The sequence below is a fragment of the Thamnophis sirtalis genome, unplaced genomic scaffold, assembly GCF_051295495.1.
Source record: "Thamnophis sirtalis isolate CommonGarterSnake01/CBP01778 unplaced genomic scaffold, rThaSir2_p1.2 scaffold_8, whole genome shotgun sequence".
Classification (NCBI taxonomy): Eukaryota; Metazoa; Chordata; class Lepidosauria; order Squamata; family Natricidae; genus Thamnophis; species Thamnophis sirtalis.
The window spans coordinates 20,003,728-20,030,589 of record NW_028261388.1 but is presented as its reverse complement, the minus strand read 5'-3'; the positions used below and the strand labels follow the sequence as shown (position 1 = coordinate 20,030,589).

The 26,862-nt window shown below is 40.5% G+C and overlaps 1 protein-coding gene across 2 annotated transcripts in view; it reads right to left on the bottom strand.

Annotated features, from left to right (window-relative positions):
• Nucleotides 1–26,862, bottom strand: part of PARP4 (poly(ADP-ribose) polymerase family member 4) — a 57,688-nt gene that overhangs the window by 20,788 nt on the left and 10,038 nt on the right. For both annotated transcript variants that reach the window (XM_087721206.1, XM_087721207.1), the window contains exons 9-25: nt 26,015–26,172; nt 23,216–23,353; nt 20,738–20,833; nt 18,788–18,959; nt 17,912–18,068; nt 15,908–16,032; nt 15,364–15,495; nt 14,236–14,322; nt 11,493–11,657; nt 10,706–10,749; nt 9,319–9,400; nt 8,481–8,618; nt 6,570–6,765; nt 5,160–5,230; nt 4,624–4,811; nt 2,815–2,914; nt 63–233 (exon numbers count right to left, since the gene is read on the bottom strand). In XM_087721206.1, the coding sequence (XP_087577332.1) occupies nt 63–233; nt 2,815–2,914; nt 4,624–4,811; nt 5,160–5,230; nt 6,570–6,765; nt 8,481–8,618; nt 9,319–9,400; nt 10,706–10,749; nt 11,493–11,657; nt 14,236–14,322; nt 15,364–15,495; nt 15,908–16,032; nt 17,912–18,068; nt 18,788–18,959; nt 20,738–20,833; nt 23,216–23,353; nt 26,015–26,172 (2,220 nt within the window). The remainder of the gene's footprint in view (nt 1–62; nt 234–2,814; nt 2,915–4,623; nt 4,812–5,159; nt 5,231–6,569; nt 6,766–8,480; nt 8,619–9,318; nt 9,401–10,705; nt 10,750–11,492; nt 11,658–14,235; nt 14,323–15,363; nt 15,496–15,907; nt 16,033–17,911; nt 18,069–18,787; nt 18,960–20,737; nt 20,834–23,215; nt 23,354–26,014; nt 26,173–26,862) is intronic.

Here is a 26,862-nt window from a genome sequence, read left to right as displayed (position 1 = left end):
CTGGCAATATATAAATTTTCAAAATGGAAAGGCGAGAGAAGGTTCTTTGGACAGCTTTTTACCTCTGTGCAATTGATGATAAATCCATAGACCAGAAGACGCTCGTGGTTAAATAGAGCACATATCTGAGAAGGGGTAAAAGTAAGGTCATAATTATCTGCATCATAAGTCTGCCATTCAATGGAAATAGAACTGCATTGTGGAGAAAACATTCTAGTTGTCTGGCTTTTCACCTGCATAGAGATGGAAACAGAAAATTAGTATTTGTTCCGTTGGTTAAATCATTTTACATAGAGTAGTACAACAAACTAGACCAAATATGAAGAAATGCTGTCTTACAGGGAATTTCATCAAGTGATTTAATCACATCCATATTTTTTTAATTAATTAGTCTAGAGTCTTGAATTTGATAACATGAATTGTAAAAAATGGAAAGGGCTAAAAATATTTTTCCCAGAGAGTCCTTTGATGCTCTTTTGATTGATTGCCGATGTTTTGTTACCTGGTTATGTAACATGTCTAGTTTAATAGAAAGATGGACTAGGGGAGACATGATAGCGGTGTTCCAATATCTCAGGGGTTGCCACAAAGAAGAGGGAGTCAAACTATTCTTCAAAGCTCCTGAGTGTAGAAGAAGCAATGGGTGGAAACTAATCAAGGAGAGAAGCAACTTAGAACTGTGGAGACATTTCCTGACTGTTACAATTAATCAGTGGAACAGCTTGCCTCCAGAAGTTGTGAGTGCCCCAACACTGGAGGTCTTTAAGAAGATGTTGGATAGCCATTTGTCTGAAATGGTATAGGGTTTCCTGCCTAAGCAGGGGGTTGGACTAGAACAGTGTTTTTCAACCACTGTGCCGCGGCACACTAGTGTGCCGTGACATAGTGTAAGGTGTGCCGTGGGAAAATTACTTTATATATAGTCAATATAGGCGCAGAGTTAAATTTTTTTAACATTTTCTAATGGTGGTGTGCCTCGTGATTTTTTTCATGAAAAAAGTGTGCCTTTGCACAAAAAAGGTTGAAAAACACTGGACTAGAAGATCTCCAAGGTCCCTTCCAACTCTGCTATTGTATAAGATTGTATTTCAGTGCTAGAAGGGAGTGGGGTTTGCTTCTTGTTAATATAAGAATAGCTTGCTATCAGTGTTCATGGGGATAGAATAGAATTCTTTATTGGCCAAGTGCGACTGAACACCCAAGGAATTTGTCTTTGATGCATAAGCTCTCAGTGTACATAAATAGTCAATATACATCCGTCAAGAATCATAAGGTACAGCAGTTAATGATAGTTATAGGGTACAAATAAGCATGTGGTTTTCTTCTTAATTGGGGTAATATTTCATCTTAATTGGGGTAATATTTGTCTGTTTGTCTCCTTGGTAGTTCCTTGATTATTGTTTTCTGTTTGATTGCCTGGTGAAATCTCTAATTATCTGCGTATTGATTGTTGGTGAGGAGCTGTGATTTTGTTTTTTTTCCTTTTTAGGTTTTTTTTTATTGTATCTTTTGAATGTTGCGTAAATGTTGTTTATTTCCATGTACCTGTTGATAGCTGATTTGTGCCAAACTTCCAGGAACTCTGTAGCATTTTTTGATTTAGCTTCATCTCTCAGTTTCCCAGTTGGAGCTACAGTTAAGTCTGTCTATGTGTTATGAAATTAAGGAGTTTTCATCATGCCTTCTGACTGCTAGCTGGTGTTTGCCATTTGTATAAGTCTATGGAGATTCTCAGTCATCCGGGTCACGGTTATCCCAAAGGTGCTTTTTCAAGAGACAACAGGACTTTCTGTTTTTTCTTTGAAGACATTTCGCTTCTCATCCAAGAAGCTTCTTCAGCTCTGACTAGATGGTGGGGAATGGAAAGATTTACATTCCTTGAAGATCTCTTGTCATTTGCATTCTTTTAGAGAGTTGTTGAGGCCACTTGGAGGTTCATCTCTGTCCTCAGGGTCACCTGAGCAGTGCAAATGGGTGTGTAGCCTTCTTGGCTGCAGGATGTTTTCCACCCTGTGTCCCTTCACTGTTGAAGACAGGTACTGAAGTCCAGTTGCCTCCTGAAAAAGCACCTTTGTACACTTCACAATTGGCTTCTGACAAACAGATTCAATGGAAAAGACCAGTAAAGTCACAAGTCATGCTCACTGATGTCTAACTTAATGACCTTGTTGCTTAGTGAGTCCAAGCTGTGATCATTAAGTAAGGACTACCTATAGTGGGAAAAACCCTGGTGACAAAAAACAATTGTTTTCCCATCAAGAGATGTTTATTTTGTTGTACTCTTTTTTCTTGTAGCTTTAGATAGTACATATGGGGTTCTCCTGTCATCTTACACCCACAACAACTGTGTGAAAGAGGCTGGGCTGAACTGCAATAGAGTAATAACCTCTTGGTGCTTTGCAATTGTTTTTTTTAAATAAGAAATGCTAATATTATTTTCAAACAATGATACAAATACACTTAACAATGTAGAAATGTAAAATTAGGATTGCAATTAATTTCATTCTTTTTTTCTTATTGCATGACGAGGATTGATATATTGTTGCATTCCAAAGTTGTACTATTCTAGATGGGACACTGCTGATTGGCAGGAAGAAGAGCAAGATTTAGCTTATGATGCCCCTGTCTGTTCTTGGACTTTGAAGGACCCACATTAAAATGATGGCAGGTTGCCTTCAAATTGTTCCGTAGAGACTAGGAAAAGGGAACATTGTACTATGGAAGTGCCCTGAAAAGTAACTAATAAGTATATTAAGTAATGTAACCCATTCCCCAGCTGATTGCTGCTTATAAAAAATACTAAAATATACTTGCCTTTTTCTCCCAGTTATATTTTGATTTCACATCGAAATATTCAAAAGCTCCAGCTCCATAGTGGGATAAAGTTCTCAGCACGTGACGATTTGCTGTAGGACTAAGATGATTTGTAAAGATTTACAATATATAAAAGTCTGGAATAGAGACTCAAATCTGAGCAGGAAAACATGAATGTTATATGCCAGTGATGGCAAACCTTTTTTGCCTTGGGTGCCAAAAGCACACGCGCATGTGCTATCACACACACTTGCATGCCCACCCCCATAATTTAATGCCCCCTGTGCCTTAGCCCTGTGCATGCGTGCTTGACAAACCCCCCCCTTTCTTGGAGCCTGGGAAGGATGAAAATGGCCTCCCCTGCCCCCCCCCCCCAAACACTCTCCAGAGGCCGGAGATGGCCCATTTCCCTGAAGCCTCCAGAGGCTGAAAAACAGCCCAATGTGCAAACTGAAAGTCCATTCCTGAATGGACAGGGAAGCCTCCGGAGAGTGAAAAACTGCCAAAAATCAAGGGCAAAAATCAGCAGGCCAGCATGCGCTGGAGCTGACAAGGCAACGCCTCGCGTGCCTCAGAAATGGCTCCACACGTGCCATAGCTTCGCCATCATGGCTATATGCAATATATACTGGGCATAGTTACAGCGCTTTGTGTATTGCCTCACACTCCGCCCAGCAACATGATGTCACACTGGCCACATGATTGTGGAAATGTCTTCGGACAATGCTGGCTCAATGACCTTGAAACGGAAATGAGCCCTGCCCACTAAAGTTGGTCACAGCTAGCGGAATAAAATACGCAGGGACTCCTTTATGGTTACATTAGGGCACACATCAAATTTACTGTAAATTGTACTAGCATACGTTGAGCATCCAAAGAGTGGGAACAAAAAGGTCAGAAAAAACGGCAAGGATTAATGATATGTGAGACTGATCTTGTAGGTAGGAAAGAGAGCCACAGACTGGACAACTGGCAAGTGAAAAAGTTGTCAGCCACAGAAGGAATGATGACGTGGGAAGCATTTCAGAAGCAACCCCCCCCCCCACTACTTTTCTGGAGAGTAAAAGGAGAGGGGGGAGAGAAATACTTTCAGTCTTGCAAGATACTGTTAATGTAACCTTACAATGAAGATTGTATTCCTGGTTGTGCTTTTTGTCTGGACTACCAGACAGGGCTAATATAACTTCACCTATTTGTCTTATGTTAAAAGGGTGCTTTTGCCTATCTGTAAAATCTCTATTGTTGCCCTATAGAAGGGGGTCAAAATCAAGGACCGGGGCCTGGCCCATAGGATGCTTAGATCTGGTCCACGGGGCCATCCTGGAAACAGCAAAGGACCTGTCCATGGTGCTTCTGCCAGTGAAAATGGAGCTCGGGAGGGCTGCCCTTCACAACTCCATTTTCACTGGCAGAGGGTTGCAGGAGGCCGTCTCAGACATACACAGAGCTCGGGAGCCCGCTTTCGCTGGCAGAGCACTCGGGTCACCACAGGTGCCCCCTGAGATGAGTGATGTCGGGCTGGCCACGCCCACCCTGGCCCCCAGAGGTCAAACACAACCTTGATGTGGTTCTCAGTGAAATAGAGTTTCACTGAGGGCCCTATAGCAATGTTTCTCAACCTCAGCAACTTTTAAATGCATAGATTTCAATTCTCAGACTAGTTAGGGGATGCTGGCTAGAGAATTCTGGCAGCTGAATTCCACACATCTTAAAACTGTTGAGACAGAGGAACACTGCCCTATAATTTACCAGGTCAAATATGCTTTGTAATTCTGTTCGGATGTCAGTTTTCATCGACTTTGCACTTACCTCACTCCACATGTGAATATTCGGGTGTGCAGTGTATTTTTCTTCACCACCTCCAGGATAACGTCTTCATACTGAATGTGTCCATCAGATATAAGAATAATATTGCGCTTGCTTTTAGTTGGGTAAAGCAAACTCAGATAATGCAGTACCTTCCATAAGTTTGACTCTCCCATTGTAGCTGTAGCTGACTAAAAATTAAAAATAGTTCAGTTCAGTTCAGTTCAGTTTATTAAACTTGTATGCCACCCTATTCCCAAAGGGACTCAGGGCGGCTAACAAACCGATAGGGAAAGGGAGGAATACAAAGAAAACAAAACAAGACAACAACAAAATACACAAAAACAGATTAAAAAACTCCTCAACAGCCACAACACTCTCTCATAAAAGCTAAATTAAGATCATCATCGTCCAGATGCGTTAAATCTCAAGTCCCATAACTGACCATAACTGGAAGTTTAGGATTGTAATTTTATGGAACTATATCCCAACCTTGGGATACTAGACAATTGGTATTCCTTGTCTAATAATAAACTTACTGTGATAAATTCTTTCAAAGCTACAGAATCCATAGGAGAATCATCAAGATTGGAACAAAGTTCTACAAAATCTATAGAAGGGCAAAAAGTGTTACATATAATAATATATAAATAATATATATTTATTAGACATTAAGTTATCATAATTACAGATGTGAAATTCAAAGCATAATTCCATAATTCAGAAATAAATTTCATTGATAACATAGAGCTTAGTCCTGGGTAATTGTAGGATGATCAAATGATGATTCAAAAAATCTGCATGGACACTGGACAGACCTCTAAAGCACCGATTCTCAAACTACGGCCTGTGGGCTGGATACGGCCCACCAATGCAAAGTATCCCACCACACCGCGGAGTGGTGGGATTCAGCTCTGCCCCCTGCCCTGACCTTCAACCTTATCTTGCAGCAAGCATCCACTCCAGTTGCACTTCTGGTTAATTATTTCACCAGCTGAGCTGCACTTCTGATCAAACCACTGCTGCCGAAGGTAAGGCTGAAGGGTGCTGAGGAGGGCCAGCTGACTGAGGGGTGATCTGGCCAGTGCAGTCACGTGATCCAGGGCCGGTGGGTGAGTAGGGAAGGGGATGCTGCTGGCTTGCAAAGCAGCTCTGCTGCCAGCTTGTAAAGTAGTGCTTTAAAAGTCTTTAAATATGCTGAGGACCCAGACTGTGGGGGAAATATGCTGACTCTGTAAACCGCTTAGAGAGGGCTGAAAGCCCTATGAAGTGGTATATAAGTCGAACTGCTATTGCTATTGCTTTAAAAACACCTTTCAGGATGTTTTTTCACAGCCATATGATCCAGGGCCGGTGGGTGAGTAGGGAAGGGGCAAGTACAGCAAGAACAAAGGCAAAATGGACTGCTAAATTGGCCACGCCCACCCAGTCACATGACCATCTAGTTACACCCACCCAGATGGTCCAGCCCCCAACAGTCTGATGTGAATTGATCCCGTTTAAAAAGTTTGAGGACCCCTGCTCTAAAGAATATATGGGTAGTCTTCAACTTATGACCGCAGTTGAGCCCAACATTTCTGTTGCTAAGCAAGACAGTTATTAAGTGACTTTTGTGGCCTTCTTGCCCCAATGGTTAAGTGAATCACTGCAGTTGTTAAGTTAGTAACATGGTTGCTAAGTGAATCTGGCTTCCCCATTGACTGTGCTTGTCAGAAGGTTGCAAAAAGTGATCACTTGATCCCAGGACACTGCGATCATGCCAGTTGCCAACCGTCCAAATTTTGATCATGTGACAATGGGGATACTGCAATTGTCATAAGCATGAAAAAAGTCATTTTTCTGAGGTAACTTTGAACAGTCACTAAATGAATTTTTGTAAGTTGAAGACTACCTATACCAAAGCAAAGAATAGAAAAGGTGACATAATTAATTCCATAAAGAAGTCTTACTTGTCCCAAATTTGAGTACACTTATTTTTCTTGTCAAATGACATGAGTTTAGAGCATGTAATGCAATCTCCTTGGCTTGCTGGATTGCTGAACCGGCCATGGAATTGGAGCAATCTAGGCAGATGACAGCTTCACCTTGGAGGCTTAAATGATCAAATGGAACTTCAAACTCTGGTTGAAATACAAGCATACAGGCCTAAAAGGAAGGAAATGGGGAAAAATATCAACCAAAAGCTCAGTGGTGGGTTGCGACCGGTACGTCCCGGTACGAGTGTACCGGTGTCTGCCGGGAACACCGGGTACCGTTCCGGTATGGTGCTCGGGAGGGTCTATCTGCCCATCCGTGCTCCTTACTGGTATTTGAGCTCTTAGGTGCTTGCACCTCCGTGCATGGAGCGCACGGCGCCTGTGTGACGCTCCGCCGAACAGCTGGAACATTAAAGGAGGTAAGGACGCATGCGTGCGCTGCACTTGTGTGCTCGTGTTCATGTGGTGGACGCCGGGCTCCGTTGCACCGTACCAGTTGCACCGGAATCCAGAACCCACCACTGAAAAGTATCCATCATAAATGACAAGCAGATGCCAGACAAGGCAGAAGACTCATCACAGGTGACAAAATCTGGCATTTGTTATGGTTCAGTGACAGACAAGTGATTTGTCAGAACGCTGGAGTGTCACAAATTCAGCATCCTGAAAATCTCTCTGAATTCAGGAAGTCCTCAACTTACAACCACAATTGGGACTGATTGTACCTCACTGTGGTTGCAAATTGAGGAACCGGATGACTAGACTTGAGTTTTTGACTGCTTTTACTGTGGTTGTTAAGTGAATCATGAGGTGGCAAATCTGAATCCACTCTCCCAAAGGAGTGTTTTTTTGCTAGGAAACCAGCAAAAAAAATATGCTGGAAACCAGCAGAAAGTATTGCAAATCACAATCGTTTAACCATGGGTTGCTGCAACTGGTCGTAAATTGTATTGTATTTATTATATTTATTAGTTTGTCAAACATGTACAAGATAGCAGGTATAAATATAAACATGGATATAAATGAAAGAAATGAATACAACAAATAGATGGGGACCGTAGGACAGGGACTATATGAGCCAGTTGCCAAGTGCCTGAAACACAAACACATATAAAAGGACATGTTTTATGATAGTTGGAAATGCTTTGCGAGCCATAAAGATCTTTTCCGAAGCTATTGTAAATCCAAATGGTCATTTAATGAATGAGCCAAATAACCAAGGATTGCTTGTATGCAATTGAACTAGGTAGTAGATGGAGGGCTGGTGGCTTAATGCTACTAACTAACGCTCTCTCACTTATTGTTGTATGCCAGCTGCTCAGGAATTCTTGGAGGGAACTAAACGTTTCTTGCAGATGGCACTGTATCCAAGCTGGACTTAGATTTTTCTAATCAGGAAAAAGCAAGCAGTACAGGTTGTCCTCAACTGACGACCGCAATGGAGCCCAGAATTTATGTTGCTAAGTGAGAAATTTGTTGAGTGAGTTTTGTCCAGTCATAAGACTTTTCTTGCCACCTTTGTTAAGTGAATCACAGCAGTCGTTAAATTAGTAACATGGTTTCAAACCATTGACTTTGCTTGTCAGAAGGTGGGGAAAGAGGCTCACAGGATTCCGTGACATTGCAACCATCACAAATATGAACCAATTGTTAAGCATCCAAACATAAATCACGTAACCATCAGGATGCTGCAACAGTCATAAATGTGAAAAATGAGTCATTTTTTTCCATGCAGCAAAGAAAGTTCCTCTTTGCTCCTCTTTGACTTCTCAAACACACCCTGCAGATACATACAAAGTTTTAAAAGCAAAGACATACTTAATAAAATGTCCAGTTTGGTCCAGTTATATATCATGATATTTAAAAATAATTTTAAAAAATCACCTCGCTCTCTTCATCTGGATGTTTTTCTACCCACATTCTGGGCAAATATACATCGCCAATCAAGATTTCCATCGAAAAGCCACTAGCATCCAATAAACTGCCTTCAGTTGTGGAAACCACTGCTTTGCAATCTGTTTTCTAAATTAAGGGAATATGCAAGAAAGAAAAAATTAAAAAATGCAGTAAGACAACCTAAATTATTGCAACCTGATCTTTTCAGACATATCTGCCTAGCTACGGGCCCTAATAAAAGTGTGTGAGCACAAAATCTTACAAAATAGGACTTTACAATCCTGAAATCTTGTCCTCTATTCTCTTTATACTTCTTCACCCACATACTTGATGAAGTAGGAATTATCTCTTTAGATTTTCATTTTTTTTAAATTCTAAAAACACTAGAGCAATGTTTTTCAAACAGTGTCTAGTTGATTAATGTGATGAGGTTCCAGAAGACAATAAGAGCAACTAAGAAAAAGAGTCGTTTGAACACAGCCAATTTTTTAATCACTGCAGCTGATTAAACTAACTACCCTTTTGATTATCAACTAGGAAATTTAATAACAGGTTCTGCAGCCTGAGAAAGTTTGAAAGCTTCTGCCCTAGAGGGCCCCACAAGGCTGTTGATATCTTTCTCTTGTGATAAGGTGATAATAATTTAGCAACAACATTCACAGTCTAACCTTGGAAGCAAAAGGAATTATTCTGGGAAGGCTGCCTAATACAAAACCCAGTGCAGTAGTGCCAGACAAGGATTTATTTTGATGAAATTGTGCAGAGCCTGGTTTCATAGTTTTTCAAGCTATTTATATGTTAATGTTGCATTAAGCAATGTACTTACCTTTATTTTAAGCTGATGTGTCCAACTACTAATGTTATTGATTTTGAAGGGCATTTCAATAGACATTTCTAAGCTGAACACTCTGTCATAAGATAAACAGAATTCACATACAGTTTAGGATGCAGCTAAGACATAACACAAACTTAGATAAGTAGGAATATTTTTTTTCTTTAAAAAATCAATTAAAGGACCCAGATATGAAAGATTAGCAGCCACATCATGTAACTGTTTATGTTTTGGAGAGACACTATGGGCTGCCGGCTAGACTAGAAAGATGAAAGTTGACAATGGTAAATCACTTCTATAATATACCAAGGAAAGTTAATGGAAGTTAAAGGATTTTAGGAAAGATACAGAATGTTAATAAATAGCTGAGATGCTCAGATAAATAATTAAGCAGATATCCCATTCAGAGAAACATATTTTGGGTTGCAATGAAAGGCAGGTTTTTTATATTTTTTCTCTTAGGAAAAAAAATCATTATTCAATCATTTAGTCAAACAGTTTGTCTATCTACCATTTAGTTACCCACTCACCAAGCTTTCAGAACAGGGGTGCCAAACTCAATTTCACTGAGGGCTGCATCAGAGTTGTGTTTGACCTCAGGGGGCCGGGGTGGCCAGCTTGACGTCACTTGTGTCGGGGGCACCTGTGGTGGCCTGAGTGATCTGTCAGCGAAAACAGGCTCCCAAGCTCCGTTTTCAGCTGCGACGGCCTCCTGCAACTTTGTGCCATTTTTGCTGGCAGAGGCAATCCGTGACAGTCCTTCACTGTTTCCAGGCCAGATCTAAACACCCCACAGGACAGATCCAGCCTATGGGCTTTGAGTTTGACACCCCTGCTTCAGAACAATCATATGATGAGTGCCACATCTCACGATGTTTCTGAATGTTAGAAAGGGTGGAAAGAAGCTCGAATCTTCAGGATGTGAGCTTCTTTTCTCCAGCTCACTGCTGGAGTTCTCTTCTGCGCAAGGGGTGGCGAGAAACTCCAATATTGGGCTGGATAAAAGTTTGAATCCTGAAGATCTTTCTTTCTCCAGTCCCCACATGTCCTCTCTCTCCCAAGTACATGGAGGAGATTGGGAATCATTTTGCAGGAGGCAGCAGCCTGCAACTTTTCCTGCTGGCTTCCCCACTGACTTTTTGGAGAAGCCAGCAGAGAAGATTACAATCACATGATCATAGAATGCTTGACAAACAGTCATAGGTGTGAAGAGATTGCCAAGCACCTGAAATGTGATCATTGACTGCAGGGGTGTCACAACAATGATAACTTTAAGGATAGGTCATAAATAATATTTCCTGAGTCCCTAGTAACCTTGAGGATTACCTCTATCTAAGTTTTAACGTGCAAATAAGAACACTGTGGCAGTTTACTAACTCACCTTTTTGCTTCTGTTTGTCTAATGCAAATTTTCCTTACTGAGTCCTGGTCAAAAGACAAAGATATGAAACATCATGCTCTGGAAGATAACATTTATCTTGGCAAGGGTATTTTAGTAAAACTTTTTCCTTCTTTTATTGATTACTTTGGATTTTCCAATACAAGAGAGAGTTACCAGAAAAGCTGATATTCAATACATATGGCAACCCTAAAGCTTCAAAGTTTACATTAAATAAATCAATAAATTACATTTTTAGGGCTTCTTCAAAGTCACATTCCTCCTGTTAAGCATATTAAATCCATAACAAAGTAAACTACTATAAAGATAATTTGCTTGTGGTTATAACCACAAACCATTTCATTAAGCACAGTAAGGTTCATAGTTTTGACACTTTATAGCAGTCAACCAGAGGTGGGTTCCTATTGGTTTGGCCCAGTTTGGCCAAACTGGCAGTAACTTGGCAATCTGGGTCGCTGAAACCCCCAAACAGGTTCTCCTATGGCGGCACCATTTTTATTTTTGGTTCTGCGCATGCACAGAACAATTTTCATTGCAGAAATGTATCCCCCCCTTTTAATGTTTTGCGCATGCGCAGACCTTTTTAGGTGCAAATGCGCATGTGCAATTTTTTGCGCACCGAGCCGGCAGTAATCCCGGCAACAACCCACTCCTGCAGTCAACCATGTCTCCTTCAGCTGTCTTAAAAGAAGAATAAATGAGGCATTTCATTAAACCAGAAGCTCATTAGCAAACTTAATTAGCAACATCTTAGTGAAAGCATACCGACCTGTGTGTTTTCATTTAATGCTTTGTCTTGTTGCCAAGGAGCTACAGCAGCTGGCAAGTGAAAGCAAAGATTCCCATTTTCATAACTGAGCTCCGTGATGTAGGTGATCTTGATGAGCACTTTTGTTGAAGGCGGCAAGTTTCCAACCGAAACAGTAAAAATGTCCTGTGAAATAATGTTTCAATTGCTTACAAAAATATGATCTTACAAACAATAGTGCAGGCAATAATACTGGGCAATAAATGTTATTAATGAAATGTAGTTTAAGCATAACTGTCAGGGTTCCAAATAGCATCCTCAATAAAATAAGAGTCCAAGGCTAGAGATTCCTCAAAGTTCCAGTTTATTAGAAGAGCCATGTTGGCACATCTGGGAAAACCCGAATCTGAGAGCTTTCTGGTTTTCCTCACCCAGTCAAAAGTTCAAGACTGTGCCCAGCACCCACATGTCCATCACATGGTCCAATCAGTCACTGTCCCACAACGAGATTGTGGGACAGCGAGATTCCTCATTGCAGGACAGGGAGGTTCCCCTCCAGGTGCCAAGGCAAATGACCTTGACTTTCTGAGAAAGAATGTTATTTTGACTATACAGCTCTTATGCCCCACACAATTCTCCCCTCCCGGTTTCCCACAGTAGAACATGTGGCAGGCTTGAGGCCCACTGTAAAAGATGGCTTCCAAGCCTGACAATAACTTTGCAAGCAAAAGGCCTTTGGTTTAATCCCTGACATCTTAATGTAGGGCAGAGGAAGATCTATTTCTGAAAACCCGGAGAGCTGTTGCTATTAGCTGGCCACTGATACCCTAGAAAACAGGTGTCAAACTCGACACGTCACTTTGTCATCATATGATGTTTTGGGATGTTTCACAGAGCTGGGGTGGGCGTGGCCCGGCCATGACACATCTGGCCCGTTTGACACCCCTAAGCTAGAACAACCAACATTCTGCATGATATCCCATGTTGCACAGTTTGCTTAATTGTGCCTTACAATAAATATTTACATATGGCACGGGCCATAAACTCTTGTTTACAAACCCAAATGATCAAACCACAATGCTTTTGATTTGATATAAGGCAGCTTTCTTAATTTTAACCCTGAAATCTATTTAATGGCAAAGAAAAACATTACCAGGAATGACTTGCATCTTATTTTACATCGATGCAGAAGTTCAAGCTCATGTAGAGAATCAGGGCTGTGACTTCCAACTCTTTCTGAGGAATCTGCTGTATTATTTGAATTTTGGATCTATGCATGTAAAAGACTAAATAATGGCAACTGGAGCAAAGTTTATTAAACTGAGATGTTTCATTACTCATCCAAGTAAGTTCTTCAGTCAAAATAACAATTTTTCATTAGGCATAGAAAGTCGTTGGAATGAATTGCATTTTGACTGAAGAAGTTGCTTAGATGAGTAACGAAACATCTCAGTTTAATCTCAGTTTAAACATCTCCGTTTAATAAACTTTGGTCCAGTTGCCATGATTTAACCTTTACATGCTTTTGGTCTGGATGATTGAGACTACATTTACATAATGTTGGATCTAGTGCTATAAACATGAAATATATGAAAATGTCCATATAATTGAGCATATATGCTATAACTCTGATGCCAATCCACATTTGCTTCGAATATATACAGTGTCATTGAACAGTTGTCCTTAACCAGAGAACAATACACTTACTCAATGTTTGCATCATCAGAACATTCTCAGAAAACAGACAATCACCATACAACAAAGGCACATTAACCGCACAACAGACAGTGACCAGATACATTGTAGTGCCTTGGGAGCTACTTAAGGAGCATAGAGAACAAAGCACAAAGGGAATGACTTCTATGAAGGCTTTTTCCTGTGGGCTTTGTGAAAACTGTATTTCAAAATAAAGTCCCTGTAATAACGCCAAATACTTCTTCATAAAATTGGATGTCTCAGAGTTTCTTCTGAACGTGTAGGCATATTCTTCTAGGAAGACATGTTGAGCAAGTAGATCTCCCAATAGTATATAGTTACTTATTTAAGGAAATGGTACAGAATCCGAGGAAGGTTCCCATGATATTATTTCCCTACTCTGGCAATAAACAAAATTTCTGTCTGTTCCAAAACCAGTGTTGCTATCTGTTGATTATTTGCTATAAGCAAAAAACCAGTTTATCTTACTCAACTTGGATACTCTTCTATCTTAATAACTGTCTATTGAATGGAACTAAATGTATACAGCTGTCCCATGATAATTCTTCTCCTAACCTCTACATCTAGATTATATACATATATAATCCCAGTAAGGGTATGGCTAGCTGATGAGAGCTAAATAGCTTGAAATAGATCTATACTAGTCTCCCTTTATTTATTTATCAGCACAAATGCAACACAAATGTAACAAAGGAACAGTAAAAATAATGGCTTTCTATCTGGATGGTCTCTTGAGATGAGCCGATAGACAGAGAAAGGAAGCAGTATGCTTCCTCCCATATTTGGGCATACCAGGAGTTGTGACATAATATATACATTTCCCTGGCTTAGCTGATAAAGGAGGAGAGCCTGTGGCTTAGTGGCTAGTACAACTGCCTAATATGTAATACAGCACAGGTTCAAATCCCAGTAAGGGTATGGCTAGCTGATGAGAGCTAAATAGCTTGGAATAGATCTATACTAGTCTCCCTTTATTTATTTATCAGCACAAATGCAACACACACAAACACACATATAAAATTGTTCAATAAATCTATATATCACCTACCGGGGCATCCTGATCCATCAAATAAGCTCCATCGCCTCGACTGATGGCCTCTCTATATTCCTGATGTGCTTTTTCCTTTTCTTTAACCTATTAACGTTGAATAATATGTAATACTTATCTTGGTTTGAAAGAAAATAAAAATAAAGTAACACACATCACTATGTCACACTCCATAATAAATCTCGGGAAGCAAGATATAGGAAGTTGATGGGATAACATATTAAGTTGGTTAATTGCATCTCAAAATAAGTTACTATTTAGAGAATGATTTCATTTTAATCTATTGGGAACAGAGATTTAGTAAACTCTTTTGAATCTAATTTAGATGATTCTATCAGAAATGATGCGCTCCTAAGCAGGAGACAACCTCAGAATACAATAGAGCCCCCCCCCGCAAGCAACTCAAAATAAAGTCAAGCCCCACATGTAACAGATGATGCTCAATGTTTCCTTTTTATTCTTTTAAACATTTTATAATCAGGAGGGAGCTAGCCGTGCATATATTTTGTTACAGATACCAACTTAATTATTTCTTACTTTAAAATATTTATTAAGTTTTTCTAAAACACAACTGTACTTATTCTCATATAAAAATGTAGCTTACTACATTTTTACTAGAGGCTTTACTATTACTGTATTTAGGATCCAAAATTATCTTGCTCTACCACTGCTACATTTCCTCTTAAAATCCTGGACTTCTCTTTGCAGGATGCAGTTCAAGCTAGCAAAATCAATACATCCAAAGAGAATTTTTTTTTCATTGCTCTTTCAAGCAATATCAGGGCCTGGTAGAGTTGGGCCATTACCTGGACCACTAGGATGGTTAAAGAATCCCCCAAGCCAATACTCTGTATGGCGATTTTTCCACCATCTCCGTAGCAACGGGAGGACTAATACAGGATAGTATGTATTAAAAACTGCTAAAGAAAATCAAGCATTAACCAAAGCAGTTAATTGTGCGTTTTCATTGTCATAGATTGCTGGCTTGGAGGATGTTAACACAGTTGTCATGACAGCCTAGAATAGTCTTCCTCAACAGGCTAGGAGCAAAGGATGGTTGTCCCCAAGAAATTCCAAGTTGGGAAATGTTGATATAAAGTCATCTGCCTTTCTGCGACATCAGCTTACCTCCCCTATTATATGCTTTCCTTTAATGAATGCTTCAAATCCACATACAGCAGCTGTATCATCCAAGGGGAAGACATATTTTGCTTCAATGGGACTTTCTGTTTCATTTTCATAGGTCTGAAACACCACAACCTGAAATACAATGCAATCTATTTTTTGAATTAGTTCGGACAACATGGAAGTTTCCAATAAAAAGATTCTCACGGATGTAGCTTCCATACTAGGATTAACACTTTCAGCATAACTAAACACAGCCCAAAGAAAGAGAATACAGAAAAACAATAAATCAGCCAGTTGTGGCAGAAAAGTATACTTCAGTTGGATATTATATGAAGGCTGATTCCTTGATATCCTCTCCCCCCCCCCTCCATTCCTGCTCTAGGGTCAAAATTTTTGATTTCTGTTCTCATTTTTGGATTTTACACTGAATTAAAAATGTGGTAGTAAAAGAGTTTTGAAGAATTAAAATTACAATTTTTGAAGAATTAAGAATACAATTTTGAACAATTTTGAGGCACTTCTAGGAAAAACCAAAAACATTTACCTCTGCTACGAAGTCTATTATTCTTCCTTTGATTTGAATATCTTTAAGAGGAATTGGATTCCCAGCTCTGTCTAGTAGGCCAGCAGAAATATCATTCAATAGATCATGGCTCGGTACTGTATAATCTAAATGAGACAAGTTAAAAATACACACATATTGTAATCAGAATCTCAAGCTAGTGGTCTCTTTAGACAACATTCTCCCTGCTTTTCCTGGGCATTTAATTTTATTTCCCCTGAAAAGTTGCCTCCTTCAACTGTCCTTTCTTCTCCCCTAATTCATCACCTCCCAATTCCCCTTGTCTTCCTTTCTCCCAAGGACCTTGTCATTTAAGAGTGTGTGTGTGTGTGTGTGTGTGATGAAATGTGGGTGTCTTTTGGATTGTGAGTCCTAAACCTGTTCTCAGTAGCTCAGCTTTGAAAGCATTATTCAAAGTGGTTCTCAGCATTACATTTATATAAAGACAACCCTCAAATCTTTGGACCTTAACTTTTAACCTTAAAAAGAAAGAAAAACATCCATCAATATCACAAGCAGCATGAAGAGTGTTTATAAAAATATGTATAAGAACAATAAACTAACTAGTTCTCCCAAAGAATTTGTTCAGGGGCAATAGACAGTTAAAAATCACTATACTATAAATCCTGGGAACTATGAAACAGATGAAAAATTAGTGAAAAATGCCCTGACCCCTTAATGGGGGGGGGGAATTAATCCTCTTGGTATAGGACGAAGCACCCTTCTTGTAGTTAAAATCTCTTTTTTATTTTTCTCTACTTTTTATTGTTCAAGGGGCTGCAAGGTCACAGGCTGGAAAGGAACTTCGTTATGACCAGTACGCCCCGGTATGGTACCATTCCGGTACGGTGCTCCGGAGGACCCACCTGCTCGCGCTCCTTACCGGCATTTGAGCTCTTCAGGGCTTCAGTGCAAAGAGCATATGGTGCCTGCGTGATGCTCCGCCGAGCAGCTAGAGCATCACAGATAGTAAGTACGCATGCACGCGCTGCACGCATTCATGTGTGAATGCCAGAACCCACCACTGGTTCAGAGGAATTAAAAATAGATATACAAAGACTTACAGTAACACCTATACTTTTAAGATTGAGATTGCAGAAAACAAAAACAAGTTCAAAAATCAGGATTGGTCACCTGAAGTAAAACTTCAGTATGAATCCTGGTATTCTGTGAAGGTAGCAACATAGATATAGGAAGCCACAAATAGCCTACAGACATTTCATTGCTGTTCTGGTGAAAAAAACTCTTTGTGTAGGGAAAAAAGTCATATTCAGAGAAAAGCAGCTTAGAGAATACATACGTACCATTTAGTTCCACATAACTACTTTCTCTATTTTAAAAATTTAGAGGAAAAGAACAGGTTTTAGACATGGGCTTAGAGCAGGGATGTCAAACTCAAGGCCCATGGGCCGGATTCAGCCGTGGGATGTTTAAATCTGACCTGTGGGGCCAGCCTAGAAATAGCAAAGGGCCAGTCTGTCGGGCCTCTGGCAGCCAAAATAAGGTGCAGGGGCCCCACACACCTCGTTTTGGCTGGCAGGGTGTTGCAGGAGGAGTCTGTCCCATCTCCCCCCAATCCCACTAGCCCTCTAAGAAATCCATTTTCACACTCCTGGCTTAGAGCAGTGTTTCTCAACCTTGGCGACTTTAAGTCCTGTGGACTTCAACTCCCAGAATCCCCCAGCCAGCTGTGCTGTGCTGTGCTGGCTGGGGGATTCTGGGAGTTGAAGTCCACAGGACTTAAAGTCGCCAAGGTTGAGAAACACTGGCTTAGAGAATATACTTTATCTGTGAAGGGGACAAGAATTAAAAATTGATAGTTATCGTTCACATTGTCATATTGTTATATTCTGCATATTTGTGATAAGTTAGTGCAGATGTATTTTTACCAAAAGACTAAAAAATAAAAATAAAAACCAATTTCAGAAAATACCAAGAAAACAGACTTGACTGCTATTGTGGATAATTTAAAAAATGACTTCTCACCCTTAGGCTGGTCATAATCCTCAAAAGAAAGCCTCTGGTCTTCTAATTCAGTCTGAATTATTGGCTGGAATTCTTTAACTTTGTCATTATCACATGTACATTGAACCACATATTTGATCTGGACCTGACTGGTTCTGTACACTACAAATTCATCGTCCTTATTGGAAGAAAACAAAATAAAACATATATTTTAGGACCCTTAACAGAGCACAAATATAGATAGATAAGCTGATCCTGAAGTCCTACTCACAGTTGCCAAAAGCCAAGTTAGGCAGATAAAAGTTCAGAAAGCTGAAGTATTATATCAATTTAGCAAACTATTGCTTCCCTTATGAACTTTGGTGAACTGCTTCTATACAAGAACTCACTTGAGGACTTTTGATGAGAATTCAGGGCAAAGTTGATGGCTCAAGAGACTACCTTCCCTGCAGGGGTGCGAGTCTACCGGTTCAAAGCGGTTTGGGCAATCCGGTAGTTCCAATATCGGCGGCTTTCAGTTAGGCTTGCCCACCCCTGCGCTATGCTCACCTATATTCCCTTTTCTGAAGCCCAGCTGATAGGCAGGGCAGAGTGGATTGCCACACCTTAGCTGTTTTCCTCCCCAGCAGTAATGCGGAAGATGATTTCTCTGTAAACTGTGCATATGCGCACTGCGTATCAGGGACGTCCGCTCAGCGAACTGGTCGTTTAACCGGCAGGATCCCACCCTTGCTTCCCTGGAAGCCTATCAGATTTTAAAATTAATAATGGTTAAACTAAGGTAACAACTTTTACTTTTAGCCCTATACGCATTTTTAACATTTTTACTATTAGCTATTAGCTATTTGCCTTTTCCCTTCGTATTCTAGGTTATTCACAACTAGCTGGATCAAATACCTCAAAAATAGATTCTTTCTTTTCTGTTCTACGGACTCCATGTACACTATCATAACCTAGGCAAATGAAGCAGCTTTCCTCAGTCTTCCAACATCTTCCAAGTGCTACGTCACAAATGAGCAACAGTCGAGTTCCATCTGTTTCACATGGCTGGGAATACTTAATGCTTGTTCTATTAAAAAGAGAGAAATGTCTGCTTATTCCAAATGCTTCTTTTTCATAGCCATCATTTAAATTAACTATTTTAGTTAAAGCAAAAGGCCAATTAGCTTGCCAATTGGCCTTGCTGTCTTAACCACATTAGTCTGAGCCTTACTGGTTCTGTTTGGACTGTCATGTCTTACCCAACAGTTTCTAAAGGAGGGAAAGGCAATTTTTTAATGACCAATCCCAAGTAGTTTGAGGAATGTGTTGGGGCTGGTAGAAAGAGAAAAGATCATCAGATTAACATTTATTAGGTGCATCACACCATTGTCTCTCAAACACATCTTAGATAATCTTTAAAATTAATTATTCTCTCCAATAGACAATGGACCTCCAATAGACCTACTCCCCATTGGTCTTAAGACAAATGTGAAGCTAATGTAAAGTCAGGGTGATTCCAGCAGGAGGAAATGGGCTTATACCAAGAATCATGCTTGCTTTGAAAACAGACAATTGTTCATTAAAATTTATCTGAATCAATTTTGTATTTTTAAATGCATTGGGGTTTAGAACTCCAAGAATTTATCTCATTTGGCGCCTTTTTTTGAAATGCAAAGAGCTGTAGTTCCAAGCCACCTTGAAGGCATCAGATTGGGGAAATCTGCTCTAGTGAAGCAGTTGAAGTGATGTGCCAGTGCCTGGAGGCTGTCAGGATCTGGATGGGAGCGAACAAGCTTGCACTCAATCCAGACAAGACCGAGTGGCTATTGATGTTGCCTCCCAAGGATGGTCCTGACATTCCACCCCTTAGCCTGGGGGGTGAAATTATTCACCCCTCGGAGAGGGCCTGCAATCTGGGTGTCCTCCTGGATCCACAGCTGACGTTAGAACACCATTTGTCAGCTGTGACCAGGGGGGCCTTTGCCCAGGTTCGCCTGGTACACCAGTTGCGGACCTATCTGGACCGGGAGGCACTTCGAATGGTCACCCACGCCCTCGTCACCTCAAGACTGGATTACTGTAACGCACTCTACATGGGGCTGCCCCTGAAGAGTGTCCGAAGACTACAGCTGGTCCAGAATGCAGCCACGCGAGCAATAATGGGTGTACCTAGGTACACCCATGTTACACCTATCCTCCGCGAGCTGCACTGGCTTCCCATTGGTCTCCGGACCCGCTTCAAGGTGCTAGTTGTTACTTTTAAAGCCCTACATGGTATTGGACGTGGCTACCTGAGAGACCGTCTCCTGCCATTTACCTCCCAACGACCAATAAGATCACACAGGTTGGGCCTCCTCCGGGTGCCGTCGTCCGGTCAATGCCAGCTGGCAGCTCCCCATGGGAGGGCCTTCTCTGTAGCTGCACCGGCCTTGTGGAACGAACTGCCTGCAGAGATCCGGACCCTCACCACTCTCCCGGCCTTCCGTAAAGCAACCAAGACCTGGCTGTTCCGGCAGGCCTGGGGCTGTTCATTAATTTCCAGCCCCACTTGATGGAATGGATGTTGCGTTGATTTTAATTCTGTATTTTTTGTAATATTTTAAATGTTTTTATATTGTTGTAAGCCGCCCAGAGTCCCTAGGGAGTGGGCGGCATACAAATCCTATTAAATTTGATAATTTGAAATTTGAAAATTTGAAATTAGTCCAATGCCAATTCTCTGTTCATTACACCACTCTGTTCCCCCTAAGTATTTATGCAGGAAAATATACAAATTCATTGTATTTAGTCAACAATATTTTAAAGAGAGACAGATACACACACAATACTGCTGTTCTGGGGGGGGGGGAAGACTTCAGATGTTACCTTACAGAGTTGCTGAAATAAATGCCACTACCCAAGTACCCAACATCTGTTCTTTTTAAGGCAGGCTGTTCATTTATCTTTGGCAAAAGTAGTCCTCTAAAAAAAAAAAAAAGATTAGCATGTAAAACATACTGAGATACAGAAGCAAATATTTCTCTATTAGCAAATTCATTTTGAACAGATGTTCTTTTGGATTTGGGTAACTAAGGAAAAAGGAACTAACAGCACATACATATTCTATTTTCCCCCCCATTCTTGTCCTTCACACTTACCTGCGTCATCCATCATTATCATCATCATCTGTGAGATTCAACCCACATGTGCTAAATGCATGAGATACACCTGCCTTTCCATTGTTTTTATTTTAGAGAAAATATTCATTAAAACTAACATTCAGGAGAGATTTAAAAAAATGCAAAATATCGATTGGACTCAACGGATTGAGTCATCACGTTTAAGTAAATTTTATAAAGGACTAGTTGATAACCTGGTGTGGTCCGGGTATTTATTTATAAAGGGGAAATACCTGTACTTTCTAATGTTGGATTTTCCCCCTTACCAGAGGGAGCCCCCTTGTGGGGTACTGTGAAGCCATTACCATGGCAACTCCACTGTGTTGGTAAGATGGAGTCTAAAGACTCCCCTCCTAGATGTACTCTGAGTCTACACACACTGATCATTTCTGATACTTGGGAAAAGTGCTTTGTTATTCTCATGTCACCAATCATCTTCTAGGGCTGTCATGGTGAATCTATGACATGCGTGCCATAGGTGACACGCGGAGCATATCTGAGGACACGCGAGGTGTTGCTCTATGTCAGTTCCAGCGGGCGCCAACTGATTTTCGGCCTTCAGGCAGGCGTGGATAGGGTGTTTTCGCTCTCCACAGCTCAAAGAAAGCAATGTGCGCATTGCAGGGGGCAGCGGGTAGTGGTGGTTGTGCACACATGCGCAGGTGGACACAATATAGGAGGGCATTTAATTACAAGTATGGGTACACACGCTTTTGGCACCCAAGGGGAAAAAGGTTGGCCATCACTGTTCTAGGAAGTGCCTCACCTGGCATCAACTCTTCTAATTCTACACATAGGACTCTGCCATCCTGTTACCTTTCTGGCAATCAGGTAAAAGTCAAAACAAAAAATCTATAGCTACCTCTTACTTGTATAGAGTCAAGGTATGGGATTGGAGCTATTGCCTATTCCATCCATGGGAGATAAACCAACCTGGCAACTATAGACTTTTATAGACAGTTAAACTGCATTAACAATGACAATACAATTTTTTAAAAATATATATTTTTTATTTTCAAAACAAACATACCAATCCTCCTTCTTTACATACTGTAGAAAGTGTGTCAATTGGTTACAAAAGGCTTTTGTGCATCTCTTCCACCATCATCAAATATAATTCATATTAACTCTAATATCTTAACTCGGCTATTTATTATATTACATCATCATACCTCCACTTTTATTTGAATATGATTATTTAAACGTCCTTCATCATAAAACATACCAAGATTTAATACATAACCACATACTGGCATTTCATTTACTTATTTATAAAATCCTCCATTTTATAAATACAATTTTAAAGCTTCTTCTGACCTTAAATATAGAATTTGATTGTCAATATTAAAAAAATATGTTACAATATCCTTTGGGGATTGAGAAACTGCAAATAATTGAAACAAGAAAAGAATCCAATAAAACTTATAAAAATTTCCAAATATTCCAACTGTTCCAAATTATTTAACCAAACTGTAAAAAGACCACAAAGGGTCTATAATTCCCTGAAGATTCTCAATAAATAAAATGTTTTCTTTAATCATACAGAGAATTTAGAGATAACTGTCACCAAAATAAAAGGAATTTAAATGAGATTTTAAGCTAAACCATCAGTTCCCATTCCAATGGACACTAGACAACCCTGGAAAGAAATGTTTCCTCTTTTTCAATTGTTATTTAGACATTCCTTTTTTGCCAGGAAATCACAATTCAATTTAGAAGCTGTTTGGTGACGTTCTTCTCATCCTTTCCACCTTAGCCCAAGCTTAGCAGAAAACGTGCACTAGGTACTGTATCTCTGAGCTGGCCTAACATGTAAGACTGAAAAACTGTTTTTCATAACACTGCTATTTTGGCTAGTTAGCAATATCAATAGCAGTTAGACTTATATACCGCTTCATAGGGCTTTCAGCCCTCTCTAAGCGGTTTACAGAGTCAGCATATTGCCCCCACAGTCTGGGTCCTCATTTCACCCACCTCGGAAGGATGGAAGGCTGAGTCAACCCTGAGCTGGTGAGATTTGAACTGCCGAACTAGCAGTCAGCTGAAGTAGCCTGCAGTACTGCACTCTAACCACTGCGCCACCTCGGCTCTTTAAGTTGCCTTATAGCTTTGTCCCATTTAAAGTAAAACAAAGCAAAGCAAACCTACAAAGTTTCAAGAGGTAGAATATAATTCAAGCTGTTACCTCGAGAGGATTCCCACAAAGTTGCAAACAGACGATCCATGAAATAAAGACTGAACATTGCCCAGTTTTCTCTCAAACACCGTACTTTCAGTTCCTCTGCTGACTTTATATATATTCAAAACCTGTACTAGATTTTCACTGCAAGAAAAAAAAATCAAAAAGAAAATAAATATTCAGTAAATGTTCATATTAAAAACTGTATAGCCAGGCCACAGTAATTCCAATTGCAAAATCCCTAACGCCATTGAGGACCTATCTCTTGTAGAACATAAAGATAAGAGAGATTTCCACAAGTAAGTAGCCATGACAGGAGCATAACCTTTTCAACAGCAAGGGATTACACATGGCTTTTGAGTGCCTGGTTAATGGCCACATTCAGGGGTGATATTGACTTACTTCCCTACTGGTTCACAAAGGTGAGCGAGTGTGTGCGTCTGCGCATGAGCTCAACCTTCCGTGTGTGCGTTTTGCCTAAAAAAGGGGGCCTAAATGGGATGCCATAGAGCCAGAGTGGGCGACCAGGGCCACCTGCGATTTCCGCTACTGGTTTGGGTGAACCGGTCAGAACCAGCAGAATACTACCTCTGGCCACATTCCAAAATACAGTGCTGAGGCCAGAATAAACAGTAAATTTCATTTCATTGGATTGTCATTTTCTTTCTTCTCTCCCAATAACAATTTCTACTTAGTAAAAGCTTTTGGGCATTTTCCAAAACCCAAAAGCTTTAGGCTGCATATAGGTTCATGACACAATTCAGTTTTCGACCCAGGTGGCAGAAAAAATCTTTTCATTCCACCACCTATGCCGCGTGATTATGAGAAGCCCTCAGAGTGCCTTTCTAATCTGAAAACATGTTACTTTAACTACTTTCCTCTTTTCACACTCCAACTATTGCATTTCCCCCGCCCCCCCTAATTTGTATTTATTTATGATTCAAGCTTTGTCATTGTGATTATCATCAAATTCTGGTCTAAGGAAGAACATGTAAATAACATGTTCTTGTGTAAGATTTAAACTTATGCTAGAAGCAGGGTCCAAATAAAAGCAACCTGCTTCACGGCTTCTCAGTCATAAAATTTAGTAAGTGCATAAGTGTGTAAGGCAGTGCATTTATCTGGGCCAGAGTTATTAAAAGGAACAGGATGATTAACAAGGGCTGAATAAAGACTAACAGAACATGATAATTCAATATGGGGCTTTGCAGAGCAGGAACAGTTACCCTACAACCATGATGGCAAACCTATGGCACACGTGCAGGAAGTGGCAAGCAGAGCCATCTCTCCGGGCACACCAGCCATTGCCTGTTGCTCTTCTGAGTTCCAGCATGCACATGCGCGCCGGTATGCACGGGAGCACCGGAAACCAGAAGAGCATTTCCTAGGCGTACCAGCCCGCTGTTATTCGCGCATGCGGGCATGCCAGAAACCGGAAGAGCAGCTCCCAGGAGTGCCAGCCTTCATGCGTACATAGGTGCCAGAAACTAGAAGACCAGCTGCTCTTCCGGAGCGGCTCTTCCGGTTTCTGGTGCTCCCCCACACGCACGCCCTCCTGTTTCGGCACTTGATGCCGAAAAGATTCCCCAACACTGCCCAACAATAAGAACTTTCTAGGCAATTGACACATTACTTGCTAAACACAAGTCTGGAGGTTCCACCTTACTTATTTTCTTACTTCACATATTTTCAGATTAGAAAGGCCCTTTCAGGGCTTTTCATAATCACTTGGCCTAACCAACCAAAGTGTTAAAAACGTGGCCTCTGTAGAAAGCAAGATCATCCCGCAGAAGAGAAAGAATCATTGTTGTGAATTAGTGTCATACCTCTATGGCAACTATGTTTTGAAAATACCTGTTGTGGCTGAAGAGTCAGTCTGACACTACTCCAACTGAACCTAAGGAATATTAGCATCAGGAGATCCCAAGCCAAAAATCACCTGAGGCTGATTGAACACAGGCCCTATCTGAACAGCTGGAATAGTCAGATGATGAGGTATGACTTTTAAGGCCTTGGACCCGGCACCTGAGACACAGAGCAGAACAATGCTCAATAAGGCTTCCTGCCAAACTGAGGGAAAAGTCTTTGTAACAGAAGGCAGCTGGTTGCAGCCTAATTTAAGAGACAGCCCTGATCCATGATTCTTAGTTGGAAACAATTGTCTAATCTCTGGCTCTTACATGATGTTCTTGAGGGATTTGTTCGTGTAATTCTGACCCCTGGCTTTCTGAACTTGGGCTGGATTTTGGACTTGACTCCCACTGAAAGAAAAACCATTCAGGCAAGTTTTCTTCCTCAGATACTTTTGTTGTTGATTTATGATCTTCCTCGTCTGCTGTTTAACTTTGAAATAAACTGCTAATAGCAATAGCACTTAGACTTATATACCACTTTACAGTGCTTTACAGCCCTCTCTAAGCGGTTACAGAGTCAGCATATTGCCCCCAACAATCTGGGTCCTCATTTTACCCACCTCAGAAGGATGGAAGGCTGAGTCAACCTTGAGTCTGGTGAGATTTGAACTGCCAAATTGAAGGCAGCCGGCAGGCAGCAGAAGTAGCCTGCAGTACTGCACTTTAACCACTGCGCCGTGGCTCATATCTAATATCTAAAGCAACTGTGTTCAAGTGTATAGCTGAAACTTGAACCAAGACAATATCTATTAGGTATTCAGAAGATTTCAAATTTTATCTATATGCTCAAAGATATTTTAGATATTACTTAATAATATTAGATATTATAAAGAAAAAAAATGGAACTTGCACAATACTAATCCTGAAATCTCATACCAGTTTGAAGAGTTACCTGGTGTTTTGTTCCAGTAAGTGTTTGACATTTTTAAACTCTTCACTTGCCACATCTAGAGCATCAATCCTGCATCTCAAAGTCCGATACTTAGAAAGGGATGATGTGTTAAGAAGTGACATGTTTATTTCACTAATATTCAGCATATCTCTAATCAGCTGTAAAAGATGGAATCCAAAGTTGTTACATTTCTTTGACAAAGAAAAGCCTACTTATCAATTCATTAAAATATTTATTCCACTCTTGGCCATAAAAAACCAAAAAGTATGAAGTAAGGCAGTGTGGCTGCTTGGAGTCTTCAGAACACTATCAATAAAAGACCCTTACAATTATGATTTTATAGGTCTGTGATATAGGCAGAAGTAATGAAATAGGTTCATTTTAATAAATCAATGGACAATCTTAAAGAATGCTAAATTAATGGTCCACTTTTTAAAGGTATAATTAACCTAAAAACTATTTTTTATCTCTACCTGATGCCCCATGGAATGTATAATAAGTGCTGTTTCAACTTGTGTATGTTGGAAGTTAAAATATGGGAATATATGACTTATCGTATTTTTCAGACTCTAAGACGCTCCGGAGTATAAGATTCACCATGATTTTGAAGAGGTAATTTTTTTAAAAAAAGTTTTTGCACTCTGCAGGCCTCCCAAACCCTCTGCACGCCTTGTTTTTTGCAAAAAAAAAAAGAAAGAGCAGGCAGAGCTTTGGGAGGCTTGTAGAGTGCTTCTGCTTTTTTTTTTTTGCCCTCCCCAGCCCCCAGGAGCCCTTTGCCAGCCTCCCAAACTCTCTGCGCGTCCATTTTTGCAAAGGGGTGGGGTTTCGGTAGGCCAAAAATGCTGCAT